Here is an 18,181-nt window from a genome sequence, read left to right as displayed (position 1 = left end):
TGATTGTTGTTAATTTTTTTTTTCGTGATTGTTGCTGCTTAGGTTAATTGATATTTATTGTTTAGGTTGATTGATGCTTGCTATTTAGATGATTGGAATGATAGGCTCTGTGAATTAATTAGGTGATGTATTAATGTGATACTATGGTTAGTTGATAGGTTATGTGAATTGATTGAATTTTTCTTATTTTTAAGATGGGTTCATCACAAACATCATCATCCAATAACAAGAATCAATTCCTAAGGCAACAATTGTAACCCCAAAAAAAAGAAAATAATAGATACCAAATTTTAAAATTATTTCCTAGACAGAATTTTAGGGTTTGTTATTTTTATTGTGTTAAATTAAGATATTATTATAATAATATTGATTAATTTTATATTTATTTTTGTATTAGTTATTTTTAGAATTCAAGACTTAATTATTGTTAAAATATTAATAAAAATATATCTTTTAAATTTTAATTATTTTATATTTTTATTTAAATAAAACTAAATCAACTAATTTAACTTATGATCAACCGATTAAGCTAGATTCAATGACCCAATAAGCTTGGCCGGTTCTTTTGGCGAGTCGGACAAGGACAATTAGGGATGTTCATGAATCAGATCTGATTTACATATCTGCGGTATTTATCTGAATCTGATACAAAAATTGTAGACATAGATCCGATCCGCAAGACTATCGAATCGGATCTGATTTGATCCGCACACTTATAGAATTGGATTGCGAATTTTATGTAGGTATTTGCATATCCGCGAATCCGCAAAAATAAATAAATATTTTTCTTATGTTTTATTTCAACTAATAATTATCATATATGTTAATTACTTTAATTTTATTATTTAAAAAAAATACGTTTAATATTATTTTAAAAGTAAATATATTTAAAAAAATAAAAAAAATTATTAATATTTTAAAAAAATTAAAAAATATTTTTATATTTTACAGATATATCTAATCGAATACAAACTTAAAAACTACGAATATTAAATTCGATCCGATAATTTTTGTACGAATTTTAGTGCAAATTGAAATTTTGGCAATATGCAGGACAACTATCCTTTATATGATTGAAATTTACCAAAGCGGGGGATGACAGGATTCGAAGAGGAGGAATATATGAAATGAAGGGCTTTGGGTTTGGGTTTGGTGTTTTTTTCCTCCTCCTTCCTCAAATTCCTTGCCACACCCACAAATCACACAGTTAGGGTTTTGAAACCTATTCTCCTTCGCAAACTCCCAAATCACATAAACCCTCCAAAATCCCTCTCTTCTACCATCTCCTTCCAGTTCTCGCAGCTGTTTCCAGGTGCTCCTTATTATTATTATTATTATTATTATTATTATTATTATTATTGCTGAATGTCATTTATAATATTGTGTCTTTGAATTTTTCCCCAAAAAACAAATTATTGATAAATTTCATTTTGTGTGCTCAGCTATATTTGTGAAAACCGAAAAGCATAGCTCTTTTTTCCATTCATGTTTGTCAGAACTCAGAACACTGTGGGTAGTGTATTTAGAAGATGCATATTCTGTGTGGCAAAAGCTTGGTTTTGATGTAACTAATGTTCCTTTTAGCTCCGATTTTAATTGAGCGCATTTAGAAGGAATATCTTCTAGCATAGTTTGGTAAATCATTGGCTATCATCACCGGTTTCTGTTAGGTACTTACTACTCAGTGATTTGGAATGAATGGGATGACGATTTCAGCTACAAGCAATTCCTGCACCATTAGATTCAGTGGCATTCTCCAGAAAGCATTTGTGTCTCCATGTGCTGGGAGTAGTTATTGGAAAAGAATTTTAAGAAATCACTCCACATGTGCTTCACTGGCGGTTTCTTCAGTTGTCCCAATCATTTTTCGGTCCTCATCCTCTCCGGTGATTGCTTCGAACCTTTCACAGTCTGAGGTCCAACAACGCTCAGACGAGTGGTTCGCGCTTCGTAAGGACAAGCTGACCACAAGCACATTCAGTACTGCATTGGGTTTCTGGAAAGGGAGCCGTCGTGTCGAGTTATGGCACGAGAAAGTATTTGCAACAGAAGTACAGGTCATTGAAGCTTCCAAAAGAAACGCCATGGAATGGGGTGTGCAGAATGAATCAGCAGCTATAGATCAGTACAGAAAAATCACAGGTCATGAGGTGAGCACAATGGGGTTTGCAATGCATGCGAATGAGCGACTCGATTGGATTGGTGCCTCCCCGGATGGTGTTCTAGGTTGCTTCCCCGAAGGTGGGATATTGGAAGTCAAGTGTCCTTACAACAAGGGCAAGCCGGAGACGGGGTTGCCATGGTCATCCATGCCTTTCTATTACATGCCCCAAGTGCAGGGCCAAATGGAGATAATGGATTGCGAGTGGGTTGACCTATATTGCTGGACACCAAACGGAAGCACAATATTTCGGGTGCTCAGAGAACGCAGTTATTGGGAGTTGATACATGGGATTTTGCGCGAGTTTTGGTGGGAAAGCGTGGTTCCTGCCAAGGAAGCTTTGGTGTTGGGATCTGAAGAGCAGGCCAAGTCATATAAGCCTGCAACTAGACACAAACAGACAGGTCTGGCTATTGCCAAAAGCATAAACTTGGCTAGCCAAGCAAAGCTACTATGCAGAGAAATTGCAGGGCATGTTGAATTCTATAGCTGATTGGTATTTTCAAGTAATAGGTTGATTTTCCATGAATGCATAGCCTATTCTTTACATATGTAACATTCTCATGTTCAATTACAAGTGTTAATTATTTATTAAATCAAATTCGGTCCTTCAGATTCCTTTGATTTTTTTTGAATAAAAGCAATTATATTACACGTACAATAAAATCGGTCATCATGTAAAATGCGAATTGAAATATAAAATACAAATTAAAAATAAATTAAATACTATATATTTAAACACAAATATACGATGACTGACTTGATACATCAAGTCATCTTTTTTATGTGCACAAAAAGTATGATTTTTTTAAATTGAAGGCAAAATGACGGAAGGAAACAATCGTCGGCTGAAGCTAGGGAGTCGCTATGGATGAAAAATGAAAATTTAAATTAACTTTAATCTCAAATATTCAATATTGTCAGATTTAATATTTTTTATTAATTATAATATATTTTATAATTTTATAATATCTATTAATATTATTTTTAATAAATATTTAAAATATATAATAAATATAAATTAATTAATAAATTATTAAAATATAAAAATAAAATTAAAACAAACATTTATTATTAAAAATAATAAAATTTAATATAATTATTTAATTATTTTGTATCAAACAGAATAACCAATCGTCCAACAATTAAAAACTAATAATCCAATCACACAATATTTTGACGGGTCAATTTCGGTTTGATTATGATAAGCGTAAGACAAATCTAGCCTAGACCGAAAATAACATGTAAAAACACATCTGCACCTAAAACATGGTTCTTAAAATTGAGCTGATTGGATTGAATTAACTAGAACCGATCCTCCAATCGATTCAGTTGTAATGAAAAATTATCCAACAAAAAACCAACGAAAAAATTGGTTAAATTGGTAGTTAATCGGTAAATTAAAAAAATTGGTTCGATTTTTAAGAGATGTGACTGATTTTTTACGGTGTTCTAAAAGAACATCATTTTATTTTGAATCATAAACTCTAAACTCTAAACTTAAAATTGTTTTAAATTTGTTTATAAACTTAACAACAGTCGTTTCTGAAATATTTTTTAATAATGGTCGTTTTTAAGATATTTTTTAACGACGGAATAATAAGTGGTTGAATGGAGAGCACATTGAAAATCATGTTGGACCGGTAAAACATTATCGTTTTATTTTTGTCACTCAAATAGAACATAAATAACGTCGTTTAAGATATTTTGAAAGGTTTAACATATTTGAGGGTAAAAAACCTTTAAAATATCCTAAAACAATGTCATTTCTATTCTATTTGGAAATAAAAATATACTAAGAACGTTTTTATCAGTACAGGATGATTTTTGTCTAATTACGTTATCATTTCTTCACCAAAGCAAAAATAACGGTTGTTAACTTTAGAGACAAATTTAAAACAATTTTAAGTTTAAAACGACGTTGAGACTGAAAAGCAAGTTCAGAACCACTGAGAATTAAGTAATTAACTATTTTTTAAGAAAAAAAAAAAAAAAACCCAAATTCGCATACATTGAAGAATCAATATCAGAATTCAGTGCCCTACGTACCCACGCCGCCTTCTCCATCGCCGAAAATTCACGTCCACCGCTGTCTCACCGCCGCCGTCGCATCTACTCCAGTCGCCGTTCCACTGCTCAAGCTCGTCTCCTCCTTCTCAACGCGTCTCGCGTCGCTACTTGTCTCCTCTGTCTCGTTATTCCGTAGCACAACCCCTGTTCTGTCGTCCCTACTACTCATTCTCGTCTCCTCCATCTCGTTCCTCCATCGCACAGCCCTTGTTCTGCTGCGCTCCAGCCCTCCTCTGCTCCAGTTCCGCCGCGCTCCGTTTCGTGTGTCCGACGTGCTCCCTCAACCTCACCTCTGTGCTCTATGCTCTGGAAGGTATTTTTAGTTATTCGTGTTTTCTGACTTAATTGTTTTTTTGAGTTAATTTTCTTGATTATTGATTGTTGTTAACAGGAGAGGATTGTTGATTTTTGTTTTTTGTTGACTTAATTATTATTGATTGTTGTTAAATTTCGTAGTTAATTTTGTACTATTGTTCTGAACTTCTGATTTTGAGTTAATTTCTGCCGGTTTTTTATGTTTATGGGGATAGCAATTTTTTTTATTGTGTTCAAGTCATGAGAGATGCAAGGTGGTTGTTAATGTTTTGAATTATTTATTGTTGATTGTTGTTAATTTTTTCGAGTTTAGTGTGTTCTTGAGTTTGTTAATTTTGTTTTATTGTGTCCTTTATTCCTTAGCTTTTTCTTGTTGATTGTCCTGTATTCTTGGCCTGCTATGGCTGTTGACATGTTGAGGTTGTGCTGTTAGTGATACAAATGCATGTATTTTGAAAAACTCTCTTCATTGTTGCTAGCTTGAGCTATTTATATTTGTGAATCTAGTAAATTTATAATCTGAGTGAGTAGGGTAACATATTTCATTTTTGTTCAAGCTTCAAAATCCATGCTGATTTTCAGATATTATCATCGATCACTGTATTAGGGATTTTGTGAGCCTTTTAATGGTTATAATAAACTTTTCTTGATACTCTTGAATGATACACAACAAATCTTTTGTATTCCTTTTTTTTCTGAAGCACAACAAATATTTCATTTTAAGGCTCCAGCATTTTGACTTTGCAAACAACTCTCATGAAATATTACATGTTGGAAGTTAGCTTTTGCTCTTTCATATTAGTTAAGGCTAATATTAATATATTATCCTTCTAAATGTTTATTCCATTTCTGAATTGCCACAATGCATACATGATATATCTTTTGTTTATTAAATCTACAGGTCCTGTAGCAGAAGATGTGTTTTATTTAATTGAATGTGTGTGCCTTGATGAAGATATTTATGCTAGTGATAAAATAGAAGTGTTTTCATTTCTGAAATCTCACTCTTTTGATTGGGTTGTTTAACACCTCAAACCTCAGAGATTGTTGTTCAGTTCTAGACTCTAGCTTCCTTAAGCTTTTCTGTTACTGGAACAATGAAGAGTTTTTTTCAAAATACATGCATTTGTATCACTATATATAACTATTGAAAAAAAAACAGGGATTGATTGTTGATTGTTATTTTTGTTCTGCTTCAATTATTGTTGATTGTCAGTAATTTTCTTAGTTAATTTTGTACTATTGTTCTGATTCTGAGTTAATTTCTTAGTTGTTGGCTTCTTGTTGATTAGAAACTAACTAGAAACATTTTATTTTGAAGACGAAACATTATTCATTTTGAAATTATATATTGAATTTTTAATAATTTTATTTTATATTTAATTAAACTGGTTCAAGCATGGTTCGATTTCGGTTGGACCATTGAACCAGTCATTTGACGGTTCATTGACCGGTTCGGTTCTTGCAACCTTGCTTAAAATAAAAAACCCAAAAATCTTTTCCTGCCTTACACAGATTTTGCCGCAAAGTCCAGACGGTCTCCACCATCCCCGCTGAAGCTATTGAAGCGGCAGCCGTCATTCTTGCCAGACCTGATAACCGCATCTCCACCTTGATTGGCTCAATCGCGTTTTTTTTTTGCTGTGTACGAAGAAGCAGCTCAGCCCTTAGGGTTAACACTCACACGTATTCTGCTGTGGTCGCTGCAAAGATGGAGCCAGAGGTAGTGGAGGCAGAGCTGGTTTTGCCTAGTTATCTCAGTTTCAAGAAGGTTCAAATGTATGAGAAATATCCTAAAGGCCAATCCAGAGGCAGGCACTGGAAACACCTTAAACAGATTATTCAGGCTGAGAATTACCAAAATTACCCTCCTGAGGAACCCAATTGTGAGTTAAGATTGCTCCTAGGGTTAATTTTATATTCAAATTGTATATGTATTTATAGTGGATTTTCTTGCAGATGTCAATATTGAATCGCCCCCCTCTATGCATCCCTCCAAGAAAATTTGTGATATTACTGGCTTTGAGGTATGTACTTATCTTTCCTCTTTAAGCAGTTAAAACAGTAACAAATATATTACTAGCTTGTTTTGGTGAGCTTCTGAAAATAACATGCATTCTTGCTTTTGGCCACACTTTTGAAATTTTGTAATGTTTTATCCTTCCATGTGTAAAAGATTTTGCTTGCTTTGAATCCAATACTTGCCTCTTAGGTTCTTAGTTCTTACACTTGTACATTTTATCCAACACAAGACATCGAGTGAATACTATTGTGCCTAAATGTTTTTTTTAAGACCATTCAGTACAAACTCAATCCAAAAAGAGGGGAGAATTATGTATTCCCCTTCGGCATTCCATCAAGGAACAAATAACTACCCATAGAATATTTTACAGCATATTCTCTAAATGAAAATACATGCAAAATATTGTCACACCTATTACCTTGTATCACTCAGTCATACTATTCTTATGGCCATTTACTATATGTATATGACCAAGTCTTTTTTTAACCAAGTTCAACCAAGTTAAATTTACGTACGCGCTTCTTATGTTCTCACTCTCATTCTTCTTTTTCTTCCTCTTCCTCCTCCACCTTCGTTATCATTATCATCATAATGATCATCATTATCACCACCATCTCCTCCTCCTCTTCCTTCTCCTCTTGCTCCACCCTCCTACATCTTCTTTTCTTGTTTGATATTTTCTCCTCCTTTTTTTCTCTTCCTCCTCCTTCATTATTATTATTATCATCACCACCGTCATCAACTTCTTCTTAATTCAATATCACACAATTAGTTTAACGATAACAAAAGTGACAGTAATTTTTTATTAATGACACAAGAAATGTGTTAAAAATGACATAGGGATTTTTGATAAATGACACAAGAAATCTTTGAAAAGTTTTGGTTCAAAATTATAAAATAACTTGTGTCATGGTTAAAAAATTTGATATTATTTTTCTATGAATTCTACACAATTTAAAATTCTCCTTCCTCCTCCTCCTCTTCATTTTTCACATTTTCATAATTCTTCATTTTTCACATTTTCATCATTTTTCTTCTTTCACATTCTCATAATTCTTCTTCTTTCATCCGTTCAATAAGAATTTCAGCCACGGTTAAGAAATTTCGGTGTCAAAATTAATAAATTTTCGATATCATGGTTAAAATATTTCGGTGCTATCTTTCTAATAAATCTACACAATTTAAAACTCTTTCCCCCACTCGTCCTCCTCCTCCTCCTCCTCCTTTCTAATAAATTCTTCTTTTTCTTCTTGTTTCACCCTCTTAACAAGAGCTTGTGACACGATTAAGAAATTTCGGTGTCAAAATTAAGAAACTTTCTGTGTCACGATTAAAAAGTTTCGGTGCTATTTTTCTGATAAATTTTGCACAATTCAAAATTCTCCCTCTTCTTTTTCATCATCATCATCGTCATCATCATCATCTTTTTCTTCCTTATCTTCTCCTTCATGTTTCACATTATAATTCTTTTTGTTTCATCTTAACAAGAATAAAAACAATAAATTAAAAAGAAGAAAGAATTAAACAAAGAAAAAGAATAAAAAATACTGCAATAACTACCAGGAGAATGAGAAGGAGGAGGAGGAGGAGGAGGAGGAGAAGAAGAAATAGAAAAAAAAATATAGCAACAATAGCATAAATAAAAGAATGATGATGAGGAAAAACTGCGCGAAGAAGAAGGAACACAAAGAAGAAGAAGTGCGTGACTCGCGCACATTATGCGAGTTGTTTTTGTTGGGTTTGGAGCAACCTGGTTGACACAAATGCTTGGATGTGTAGCGGGATCAATTTGTGCTTAAATGTCTAAACATTTTCTAAATGGTGTTTGGAAACTTTGTGATTTCAATTCACTTGAGAGTTAGAATTCTTTTCCATACTTTGGTTGTAAAAAGTTATGTAAATTTCAAATCTAATGAATTCAATTCTCATGTTTCAAGCTAAATCAAATCAGACCAAGTGTGGTCGATTTTTAATTTTATTCTCATGAGTTGTGACATTGCCAAAATTATTCTCACTGAAAAATTAAAATACCAAAATTAACCCACTAATTATCTTTTCCATTCAACACAACAGCACCATTAATACCATCATCGATGACATCTCACCCTTTACTGCCATCATCATTATGTCCAACACCACATTTATAATTATCAATCAATGTTGTAGGAAGTTTTGCCTTGTATAGATTTGTGTTAATAAATAAAATAAAATAAAATCAACAACTAACACAGCAAAGATGACAATCGTGGGGCGAGGGCAGTCAGCAGTGGGGGTGTGGGTGCATGTAGGGCTGAATGGTGGTGGTTGAAGGTGGTGTTGGTGGAAAGTGAAATCACCTTCTAAGGTTAGAGATTGAGGGGCTGAGACTGAGAATGGCATTTGAAAGGGAGTTAGTGGTAATAGTAGGAGGACAGTTATTTCAAACAAATTCTACATATTCTATTTCATTTCTGTTCTTTTTGTTCCAAATCAAAGAATTCTCTCAAGAATTCTATTCAACTCTATCTTTTCAAAAGTTTCCAAATACACTCCTAATGACTACCACTAAGATATCAAGTGAAAAATAAGATTTTACTGTTGTTTTTTGTAGTTGCATCTTAATTTAGTAAGCATTGAATAATGAATTTTCTCATGTGCAAGTTATTCTTTTTCCTGAATGAAGTTTTCTTCGTGTGGTACACTGGTACTATCTAAGATTTTCAAGTTTGTGTTATGTCAATTTGACATGATTTGAGATTTAGCTATCTTGCATTACACATACTTGATTTTTTTTATTTTATATTTTTTAAGTTTTTAAGCTTGATATGTATAGCAACTAGAATCTAAACTGAAATTAATAGAAACTTGTTTATATTTGCTGATGGAAGCTGAATTTCAGTTGGGAATTCCTCTTGGAAATTGTGTACAAGTATGGAATTTATTAAAAATTAATTAAAATGTATAACCAGACTTTCAAAACCGAAACTCAATTTCTGCTGAATCCTCTTACACGTATAACTAAAAACACCCCATCCTTATCAAATTTCATGGAATCTTTTACACTTCTGGTTAGCATAACTAATTCTGTCTTAACTCATCCGCCTCAAATTTAAAATTTAGTAATAGGAAGTTCTGGATTCTTTTCATTATTATAATTGTATGCCCTTGTGGAATTTGAGACCAGAATGTGCTCAGCTTGGCCTATATCTAGCGTATCATCTGATTTCTGTTGAACAAGGACTGAAAAGATGTGTCTTCCACATCTCTTGTTGTAGATATAGAAGATTGACTTAAAAATCGTCCTTGACCAAGGCTATTGTGTCCTTCTATTTGGAAAGTATATAAATTATTTTAAAAGTTGTCCTAAGAAAGACAATTTTAAATTTGTATGTGTCCCATTCTCCAACCATATTTCTTACCCAACAGCATCTTCGAATCAAACTAGTAACAAGTCGTACCCAACACTATCAAGTATGTTGAGGTTTTTGCTTAAACTTATTATGATTTAAATTTCATTGTATTTTTGTTTGTATATCACATTGTTGATCCTTTTTACAGTACCTTTTATATCGCATTGTATTTGAACTTCTTATCCCACAGCCTAGGATCAATTCCAACATAACTATATTCACGTCATAAGAGAACAGAGGACTAAATTTGTTCATGAATCTTTTTGTTGGTCTGGAATGTTCCAATGCCACTGTTTTATATGTTAATTTTGATTCATGATATTGGTTATGATTGTTAGTTTTCCCATGCCATACGGCTTGCTGAAAAATTGATTAATTACTTGACCTTGCAGGCACCTTACTATGATCCTAGGACCAACCTCCGGTATGCTAACACTGAAGTTTTCAAGATCATAAGATCGCTTCCTAATGAATATGTGCAGAGATACCTAGCTTTAAGGAATGCTCAAGTGGTTCTTAAGTAGTTCTTTTACTTTTTCAACTTCTGGAATATTAAATAGGTTTACTCGTTGGACATTATTAAGTGATGTCACTCATCTATGCATCATCATCATCATATTGATCTTTTTCTGATATTTAGCTAGCAAATTGCATAAAATCTAGTTACATTCAAGCAATGATGGTGTATGTACTAAGTAGAAACACATCCAATGTAATAAAAGTTGGAGTAACTTCATGTGGCTTGGACAGATTGATTCTAGTTTGACACATTGAATTTCTTCTGTCAGGTTTTATAAGTTTTTGGCTTGGCAAAATTTGGTTTTGTAATTTTAGTCTGTAGTTGTAGTCTTAAAAAACTATTCAAAACTTCTGGTTATGGTCTTTGCTACCTTATGCCATACGACCTCAGTATTCAATGGTGACATGTTAATGGCAAGGAATCAAAACCAAATATTTTGAATTTTTTAGGACCAAAACCACAAATTGGACAGAGAAACAAATATTTTGAATTTTATACTGTTGAAATTTGAAAAACATTAAAAGTATTTTTTATTTCTAATATTTGTCAAAGGTTTTAAAATAATCTCTATTCCTAAGTTTAATTTGAATCAATTTTATAACAAACGTTAAAAAAATAAAAATCAATAATTAAATAAAAGAGTAAATTTTTTTTTTGAAACATTAAATATAAAATTGATACAAATTAGAGGCTAGAAATAATTTTGAAACTTTCTACAAAAATTAGAGACACAAGCATACTTTACCTTATTTATTTCTATAAAGGTATAATGGTTGCATAACGGGGTTAGAGACTGAGTAATTAAATTTTACCCATGAATTTCAGGTGCAAGTTTAGTATTGAAATATCTATTTATATTTTATAAAAGTTGATACCAAAGTCATTCTACATTTAAACACATAAATTGCTTATAATTTTGCCATGTAAGCATATTATAGTAGACGTCATTCTATCATGAAACCAAGTATATATATCTTTCTTTCAATAATCAACTTGGGTTGGTCGCTCTTAAATGGAGCTTAGATCCGCGACGGATTAGTCCTTAACTTATTGGGCTGGAAAATACTGTAGACAACCCAAAGAAAAATATCTTTCTTTCAATTTTAATGTTATTTTTTATAACAGTTCTTACAATAATTAGCAAGATGTCCCATACTATTAAAATCTCTTTTTAACAATATTAATATTCTCTTAACTATTCAATTTATATTTTGTAAACTGTTCTCGCAATAATTAACAAAATTAATCCTACAACTAAAATCTTTTTTTTTTGGTAATGTTAATTATTTTCTAAATTATTCAATTCATATTATTTAAAACATATAATTTACATGCATATATAGACACTAGAGGTAATATGTGAAGTCAAAATAATTATAACAAATGTTAAAAAATATTGGAGTCTCTCCAAGGGAGTGCCAGTAAAGAGGATGAGTTATCAAATCAACAATGTAAAGCATTGCATATTATAAGATACTTAAAATAAGAAAATGAAAAAAATATTATATAAAATTACTAGCAAAGATACTTAAAAAATCAATTCACATTTAAAAAATCATTAAAAATAATAATCGCTAATTTAAAATGCTAACTTTTGAGCTGAATCAAGCAAACAACTAATGTTATTTTATTTTGTTTTAATATTTATATTTTAATTCTATCTAATGAAAATGCAATTTATTTGTACTTATCAAAATAATTGATAATATAGATATATGAAGTTTTAATTTTTGAAACAGAAATTAATAAGGATATAACAATGCTATGTGCACACACAAAAAACAATTACTTGCATAAAATACATGTTAAAATATAAAATACACATTAAGAATGAAACATTACAAGTATTTTATACACAAATATATAATGGCTAATTTTTTATGTATATATAATATTTTTAGTAAAAATAATCTGACATTATATAAACAACTATAAGTTTTAAAATTTTTATAAATTTACAATGTATATTTTCATGTGATTAAACTTTTATTATTTTACAAAATATTTTTTTATTTATGTTTATAATTATGTATTTAAAATTATTTTATAATATTTGTTAATTCCGCTATCATTTATTTGAGTTTGCGAACATGGAAGCAGCAAACATAACTTAAGAGAACATTACTTTGACCAAAACCAAAACAAAGTTTCCGCAATAAACAATGTGAAACTAATTCGAAACTAATTCCTGACTATCCTTCTTAGATATCATAACTTCGCAGCTGAGGCTTGTTGAGATGGTATATTAACATGCCTCTTAATATGCTTCATCCGAGTTTGAACTTTGACAAGGCCAGGTGGTAGTTAAGAACCCTTTAAAATGTTGGGTGTGAGTAGATAGTGTGTATGAGTAGATAGGGTACGTGAATTTGTGATGTAATACCTATAAATCGGAAGTGTCCAATCCATCTGAATATAAAAAAAAAGAAAGATAACATAACTTCTATACCAAGTGATCCTCGTTAATCACAGCAAATACAACACACAAATTCTGGTCCCAATCCAAAATTCTGATCAAGCAATTTTAGATAAAAATCTTGTTTATTACACAAACTGAAAATTTCAAAGCCACCTTAGTGCCTTACTCTAATATAACACGCACAAAGTTGGTGCAGATACACATGCAGTGTCCCAACACACAAGGCATAAAAAAATAAAAATAAAAAAATTGTCATCCAATTAAGACATCAGCTACAAAGATTTGGTATGCACACTCCGGCATCTGGATTCTGTTGTTCCTTCCATATTCTTCCCGTAACTCTTAGTTTCAGTTCCTTCCTATCTCCACCAGAGAAAAATAAGGCCATATTTCGTTGAATGATGAGACCATCATGGCTATCCCTGACTTTCCGGTGGCTATCCCGGATACTTCTTGGAGTACCCTCCCAAATGAGTTTCCTGCCATTTGCCCCGACCTCAAGGCTATAGCTATAGTTCCGAGCCTCATTCTCGTCCCCCATGAAACGAAGGAATGCCATGTAAACCGGGGCCATGCCTAGCTGGAATGCTTCAAAGTGGAGACAGAAGTATTGTCCAAAACAATGAAATACCTAACCAGAGGAAATACAAGTTGGCAATCAGGCAGCAAGAAGCATAATGAGATAATCTTGCAGTTGCTGCTAAATAGAGAATCAAAATAAAAGTACCCATTTCTAAATTCTCATCAATTTAAACAAGAAAAAAAAATGGGTAAACCCTCAAAACCTTGTCTCTTATCAAACGCACAGGAGACAAAGTTGTCCCTTAGGATCTGAAAATGACAACTTACTCAAACCATTCCCTTACCAGACAAATTCATCCTTCACAGTTCAAACATATTACAACTATTCAATACATGTAAAAATTTAATATAAAAGGACTAATTTGTCACTTTACAAATGATAAGAAAAATTTGTCATTTTCAAATCTTGATGGATAACTAGCCATATGAAGGCATGAAGCATCTTAACGAATTTCACTAGGGATCGATTCCAATTTTCAATCTCTCCAAGACTTCCCAGTATTTCCACCAACAGATATTAAAGTACAACAAACCAATGGGTGCCTGTTGTGTGTCATATTTTAATATCCATTTGTGGAAACATATGACAAAGGGTAATGATCTGTAGAAATAAATCTGATACACTTACCGTGAGCATCCATGTTGCATTCTCAACTTCACGGGGATTTGATTTTACATAGCGGTGGTTGAATGTGCATCCTGTGTGCATGTCCACCTTGTGATCATCCCTCAGATGTGCAACAAGGAAAGGAATGTCCCCGACAATAGAGCACTCTGATCCAGCATAAGGACAATTGTATGGTCTGAAATTGCATACTGTCTCATGCTTCAGCTTGCTGTAGTATGGAAATATTTCTGGACATCCGAGGGAGTAGTACTTGCAAGGTAACTCGAGCGATTCAGCCACCTTTTCCAGCGCCAGACACCTAATATCTCCAAGCTCTTGTCGACAAGTGGGACACCGATTGTGCACCCTTGTTTTACATGTGGAACACAATGTATGCCCATTATGGCACTGCAAGAAATCTATTGGTTACTTTCATTTTCCACATCTTCACAAATACAGACATTTTGCAGTATGTGTCAATTAATAATATACTTCAATACAGATTGTCTACAAGAAATCCTAGCGACCTAGCCAATCAATATTCCTCAGAATCCAGTCTGAATCCTCTCACCCTCTCATTTTTTTCATCCTCTAACAAGAACTACCTACATATGCTATGCATTCCTACATTCCAACTACAACATAGGCAGTTAGTTACTTACATGTGCCGTGCATGATTACATCAGTTTGCTAAGGTAGTTTTTCAGTCAGTAATTTATACCTGCATAACTTTGGGGAAAGGCTTATTTTTCTAGTGTCTTTGGGTTGCAGCTTATTCACCTTTAAAGGTTTCAGTCAGTAATTTCTCTCTGCTGATTTTTCTCTCTCCTTTCTCCTAAGAAAGTTTCTTTAACAAGAAAAGGAGATAAACCAAACAAATCTTCCCCACGTTTTCAGTTTTTATTTGTAGTTCAGTCTTAGCCTGTTACTTTATTTCATATTATAATTAAAAGACCTCAGCTAGGGGACAGGGGGACAAATGAAATCGGCATTTTTGCCAAGGCCAATCTTCAACCTTTTTGTTCCCATTTATTATGACTTCTAAGGTAACCATATAACTTATTGTTCCATTCTTCTTACTCAGCCTAATAGATAAGAAGTAAATCCTTTACTACTTTTCAATAACTGATACAGAGAGCTTTCAACCATAGCATCCCTTGGGTCACACTGACTTCATATTGTCTTCTACTTCAGATAAAATATATGTTCTCATGGTCTAACCCTAATGGGTGGTTTTGTGCAAATCCTTCTTCAAACTTTTAATTATACCCAAGGCCTTTTTAATACCAGAGCTTCCATAGGCTAAAAGCCCAAAAATATGTAAAGTCAAATTCTAGAATAGATGCTACTGCAACATTGTCTTGAATGCATTTATTCCTAATCCTATCTTGTTGGCATTTTACCGCCCAAGCTTACATCTGATACAACAACAAAACATAGTTGTGTACAAACTATTTTCTTGAGTTTAACTAACAAAGAACATCCACAGTACTCCTCGGATTCATTCACCAAAGTCTTACTACATATTCATCAAACATAAATCAAGTTTACTCCATACCAACTTCTAATGGAAACAATTTTTGTAAAATCAGTTCTAACTAAAGTTACTTTCAGAAACTATAATATCAAAAAGAATAAAAAACTTCGTATACCAAAGACCAGTGATAAATTTACAATTGCTAAACAAGAATGAAACGCTGAACTACAGTAAATAATTCACTTTGCTCAAATTTTATTTGTAATAAACAAATGTGAGATTAAAGTTCTGACACCATGGTAAACTCCTTGAACTGGCATCTCACTGCAATCATTATTTCAGCTCAATTCCACTAAATCAAACATGCCCCTCTATACACAACACTTTCTCAATGTAATCATAACCCTAAATTCCCAAAACCAACTCCAAGACCCATTCCCCAACTCAAAGAAAAATTCCATTAATACTCAAAAACACATGTCATCAAAATTCACTCAATCCAACTTCAAATCCATCACCAAAAGGAAATTAGCAATCACCTCAAAATAATTTTTAAAAAATGAATAAGATGAAAATTAGGGACAGAACCCTAACCTGATGAATTGGGGGATACATTGAATTGGTGCAAACGGGACATTCAAGCAACTCATGGACGCTGGTTGCAGGAGGAATAACCACCGTTGCGCCCATAACATTGTTATTGTTGTTGTTGTTGTTGTTGATGTTGTTGTTGTTGGCGCCCCCATTGCGAGGCTTCGAAGATGAAAACTCAGAGTGATGATGAGGATGAAGGTTATGGTGTTGGATCTCATCTTCATCCATGCCATCAGAGGATGACACACACTCAATGCTGTCCAAATCCATTGAGATTTGGACTCACCAAAACAAAACAAAACAAAACAAAAATTGGATACAAAGAAAGAAAGAAAGAAAGAAAGAAGAAAGAATACACAGTTAAGAAAATCGAGAAATTTTCATTATTTTTTCATCGATTTAAATACACAGCCAAAAACTTGGACATCTCTCTTTTTCTTTTCTCTCTTTATTTTCTTCTTCTTCCTTCTCCAATTGTGTTGGTGATTATTCTCTGTCTTTCTGGTTCAGTGGGAAAAGTTTTGCATCAAGAGAAACTAGAAGAATGGAAAGAGAAGAGGAGAAGGAAGATGAGGGTGGTGGTCATGGATCCAATGAGAGAAGAGAAGAGGAGAAGATTAAACCACTTTTTGTGTGGGAAGAAGAACGAACAGCTTCTTTTCTTTCTGTTTTTTCTTTTTTCTCTTTCTCTCTCTAACATTCTCTTACCGAGGTTCAGGTTGTCTTTCTCGTGTCTGAAATATGTGAGAGAGAAATAAATTCTGACCCTTGGATTCATTGCAAGATTCATAGATCTGACGGTACCAAATCCCTTCTTACTCCTATTGATTTCTTTGCATTTTTGCTTAGTTCACATCTCATAATCTCAGAATGATAATTAATAATGGTTAAGATATCATATAATTATGAATATGACCCCCTTTTTTAGGTAATGTTATTGGAACAAATATTTGCTTTTGCTAAATAGACAAAAATGTCATCCATTACACATCTTTCTTTTCATTCTATATAATATTCTCTTTACAAAGTTGCATTTAGATTATTTTTTCAACAAAAAATACAAGATAAGAATAAATATTCGTATTTAATTGTTAAAATATAAAAATTAAATTATATAATATAATATATTTTGAAACAGATATACAAAGCTTAAGAAAAACAAAAAAAAAACATGAGAGAAAAGATAAATGTTGTAAAATAAATAAGAAAGATATAATAAATATAAAATAGAGAAATATAAATATGCTCTTATCTCACTATAATATAAGTAATCTATATATATATTTACTAATATTATAGTTATTGTAGCTTAAAATCATTCAGAGATAAAAAGAGAGAAGAATATTTGTAAGGTAAGAAAGGAGAGAGAATTGTTTTATTGCTTGTATATGATGACTCATATATATGCCCCTATTTATTAGGGCTGTCAAACGAGCTAGCCCAGCCCATTTAGGCCCGACCCGTTAAGTCCGCGGGCCAAAATTTTATAGACCAGACCGTTTATGGTCAGTCCGATGAGTTAAACGGGCAGCCCGTTTATCATTTTATTTTATTTTTTGAAAAATATTTTGACAAAAAAATACTACTTTTAGGTCAAAAACCATTAAAAAATAATATTTTTTTAGTTGATGAGTCGGATTTCGGGTCAGATCGGGAGAAATATTAGCTAAAAATGCTACTTTTTTTTAAAAAAAAGTAAAAAAAAAATTAAACGGGCCACCCGTTTAGCCCGAAATTTAAACGGGCTTAATTTTAGAGGCAAAGCCCGCCCATTTAAACGGATAAACGGCCTGGCCCGATAGGTTTAGCCCATTTTGACAGCCCTACTATTTATACATGTATGAGGTCTTTATTTTCAACTTTCATTTAAGTTCATTCTTTCTTGAGAATGGACATTTACGTTGATCCTTATCACAACACTCCCCTTTGGATATCCATTTAGGATTATGTCTCATTAAAACCTTACTAAAGAAAAACTCAATGGAAAAAACCTTAGTGAAGGAAAAAGAGTACAATATCCTTTG

At 32.5% G+C, this 18,181-nt stretch overlaps 3 protein-coding genes across 4 annotated transcripts; 2 read left to right on the top strand and 1 right to left on the bottom strand.

Moving 5' to 3' along the window:
• Nucleotides 1–1,028: 1,028 nt before the first annotated feature.
• LOC112755389 (uncharacterized) lies at nt 1,029–2,779 on the top strand. Of its 2 annotated transcripts, none has more exons than XM_025803451.3 (2): nt 1,029–1,312; nt 1,443–2,779. In XM_025803451.3, exon 2 carries the CDS (start codon nt 1,695–1,697, stop codon nt 2,652–2,654), a length of 960 nt encoding a protein of 319 aa, XP_025659236.1. In that variant the 5' UTR covers nt 1,029–1,312; nt 1,443–1,694; the 3' UTR covers nt 2,655–2,779. The 2 variants fall into 2 exon arrangements, with proteins under 2 accessions (XP_025659236.1, XP_025659235.1); XM_025803450.3 differs by having other exon boundaries at nt 1,057–1,312; nt 1,671–2,779.
• Nucleotides 2,780–4,081: 1,302 nt separating this feature from the next.
• LOC112755388 (protein EIN6 ENHANCER) lies at nt 4,082–10,773 on the top strand. The gene is made up of 4 exons (XM_025803449.2): nt 4,082–4,544; nt 6,062–6,432; nt 6,506–6,573; nt 10,351–10,773. The coding sequence occupies exons 2-4, from the start codon at nt 6,258–6,260 to the stop codon at nt 10,480–10,482; spliced, it is 375 nt and encodes a 124-aa protein (XP_025659234.1). The 5' UTR covers nt 4,082–4,544; nt 6,062–6,257; the 3' UTR covers nt 10,483–10,773.
• A 2,194-nt stretch (nt 10,774–12,967) lies between these two features.
• LOC112755387 (E3 ubiquitin-protein ligase SINAT5) lies at nt 12,968–16,902 on the bottom strand. The gene is made up of 3 exons (XM_025803446.2): nt 16,158–16,902; nt 14,108–14,494; nt 12,968–13,528 (listed from the first exon to the last, which is right to left on the bottom strand). The coding sequence occupies exons 1-3, from the start codon at nt 16,425–16,427 to the stop codon at nt 13,166–13,168; spliced, it is 1,020 nt and encodes a 339-aa protein (XP_025659231.1). The 5' UTR covers nt 16,428–16,902; the 3' UTR covers nt 12,968–13,165.
• Between the last annotated feature and the right edge of the window lie 1,279 nt (nt 16,903–18,181).

Source organism: Arachis hypogaea, chromosome 16 (assembly GCF_003086295.3).
Source record: "Arachis hypogaea cultivar Tifrunner chromosome 16, arahy.Tifrunner.gnm2.J5K5, whole genome shotgun sequence".
Classification (NCBI taxonomy): Eukaryota; Viridiplantae; Streptophyta; class Magnoliopsida; order Fabales; family Fabaceae; genus Arachis; species Arachis hypogaea.
The sequence above is the reverse complement of the archived record's forward strand: the minus strand, read 5'-3'. Positions and strand labels throughout refer to the sequence as shown.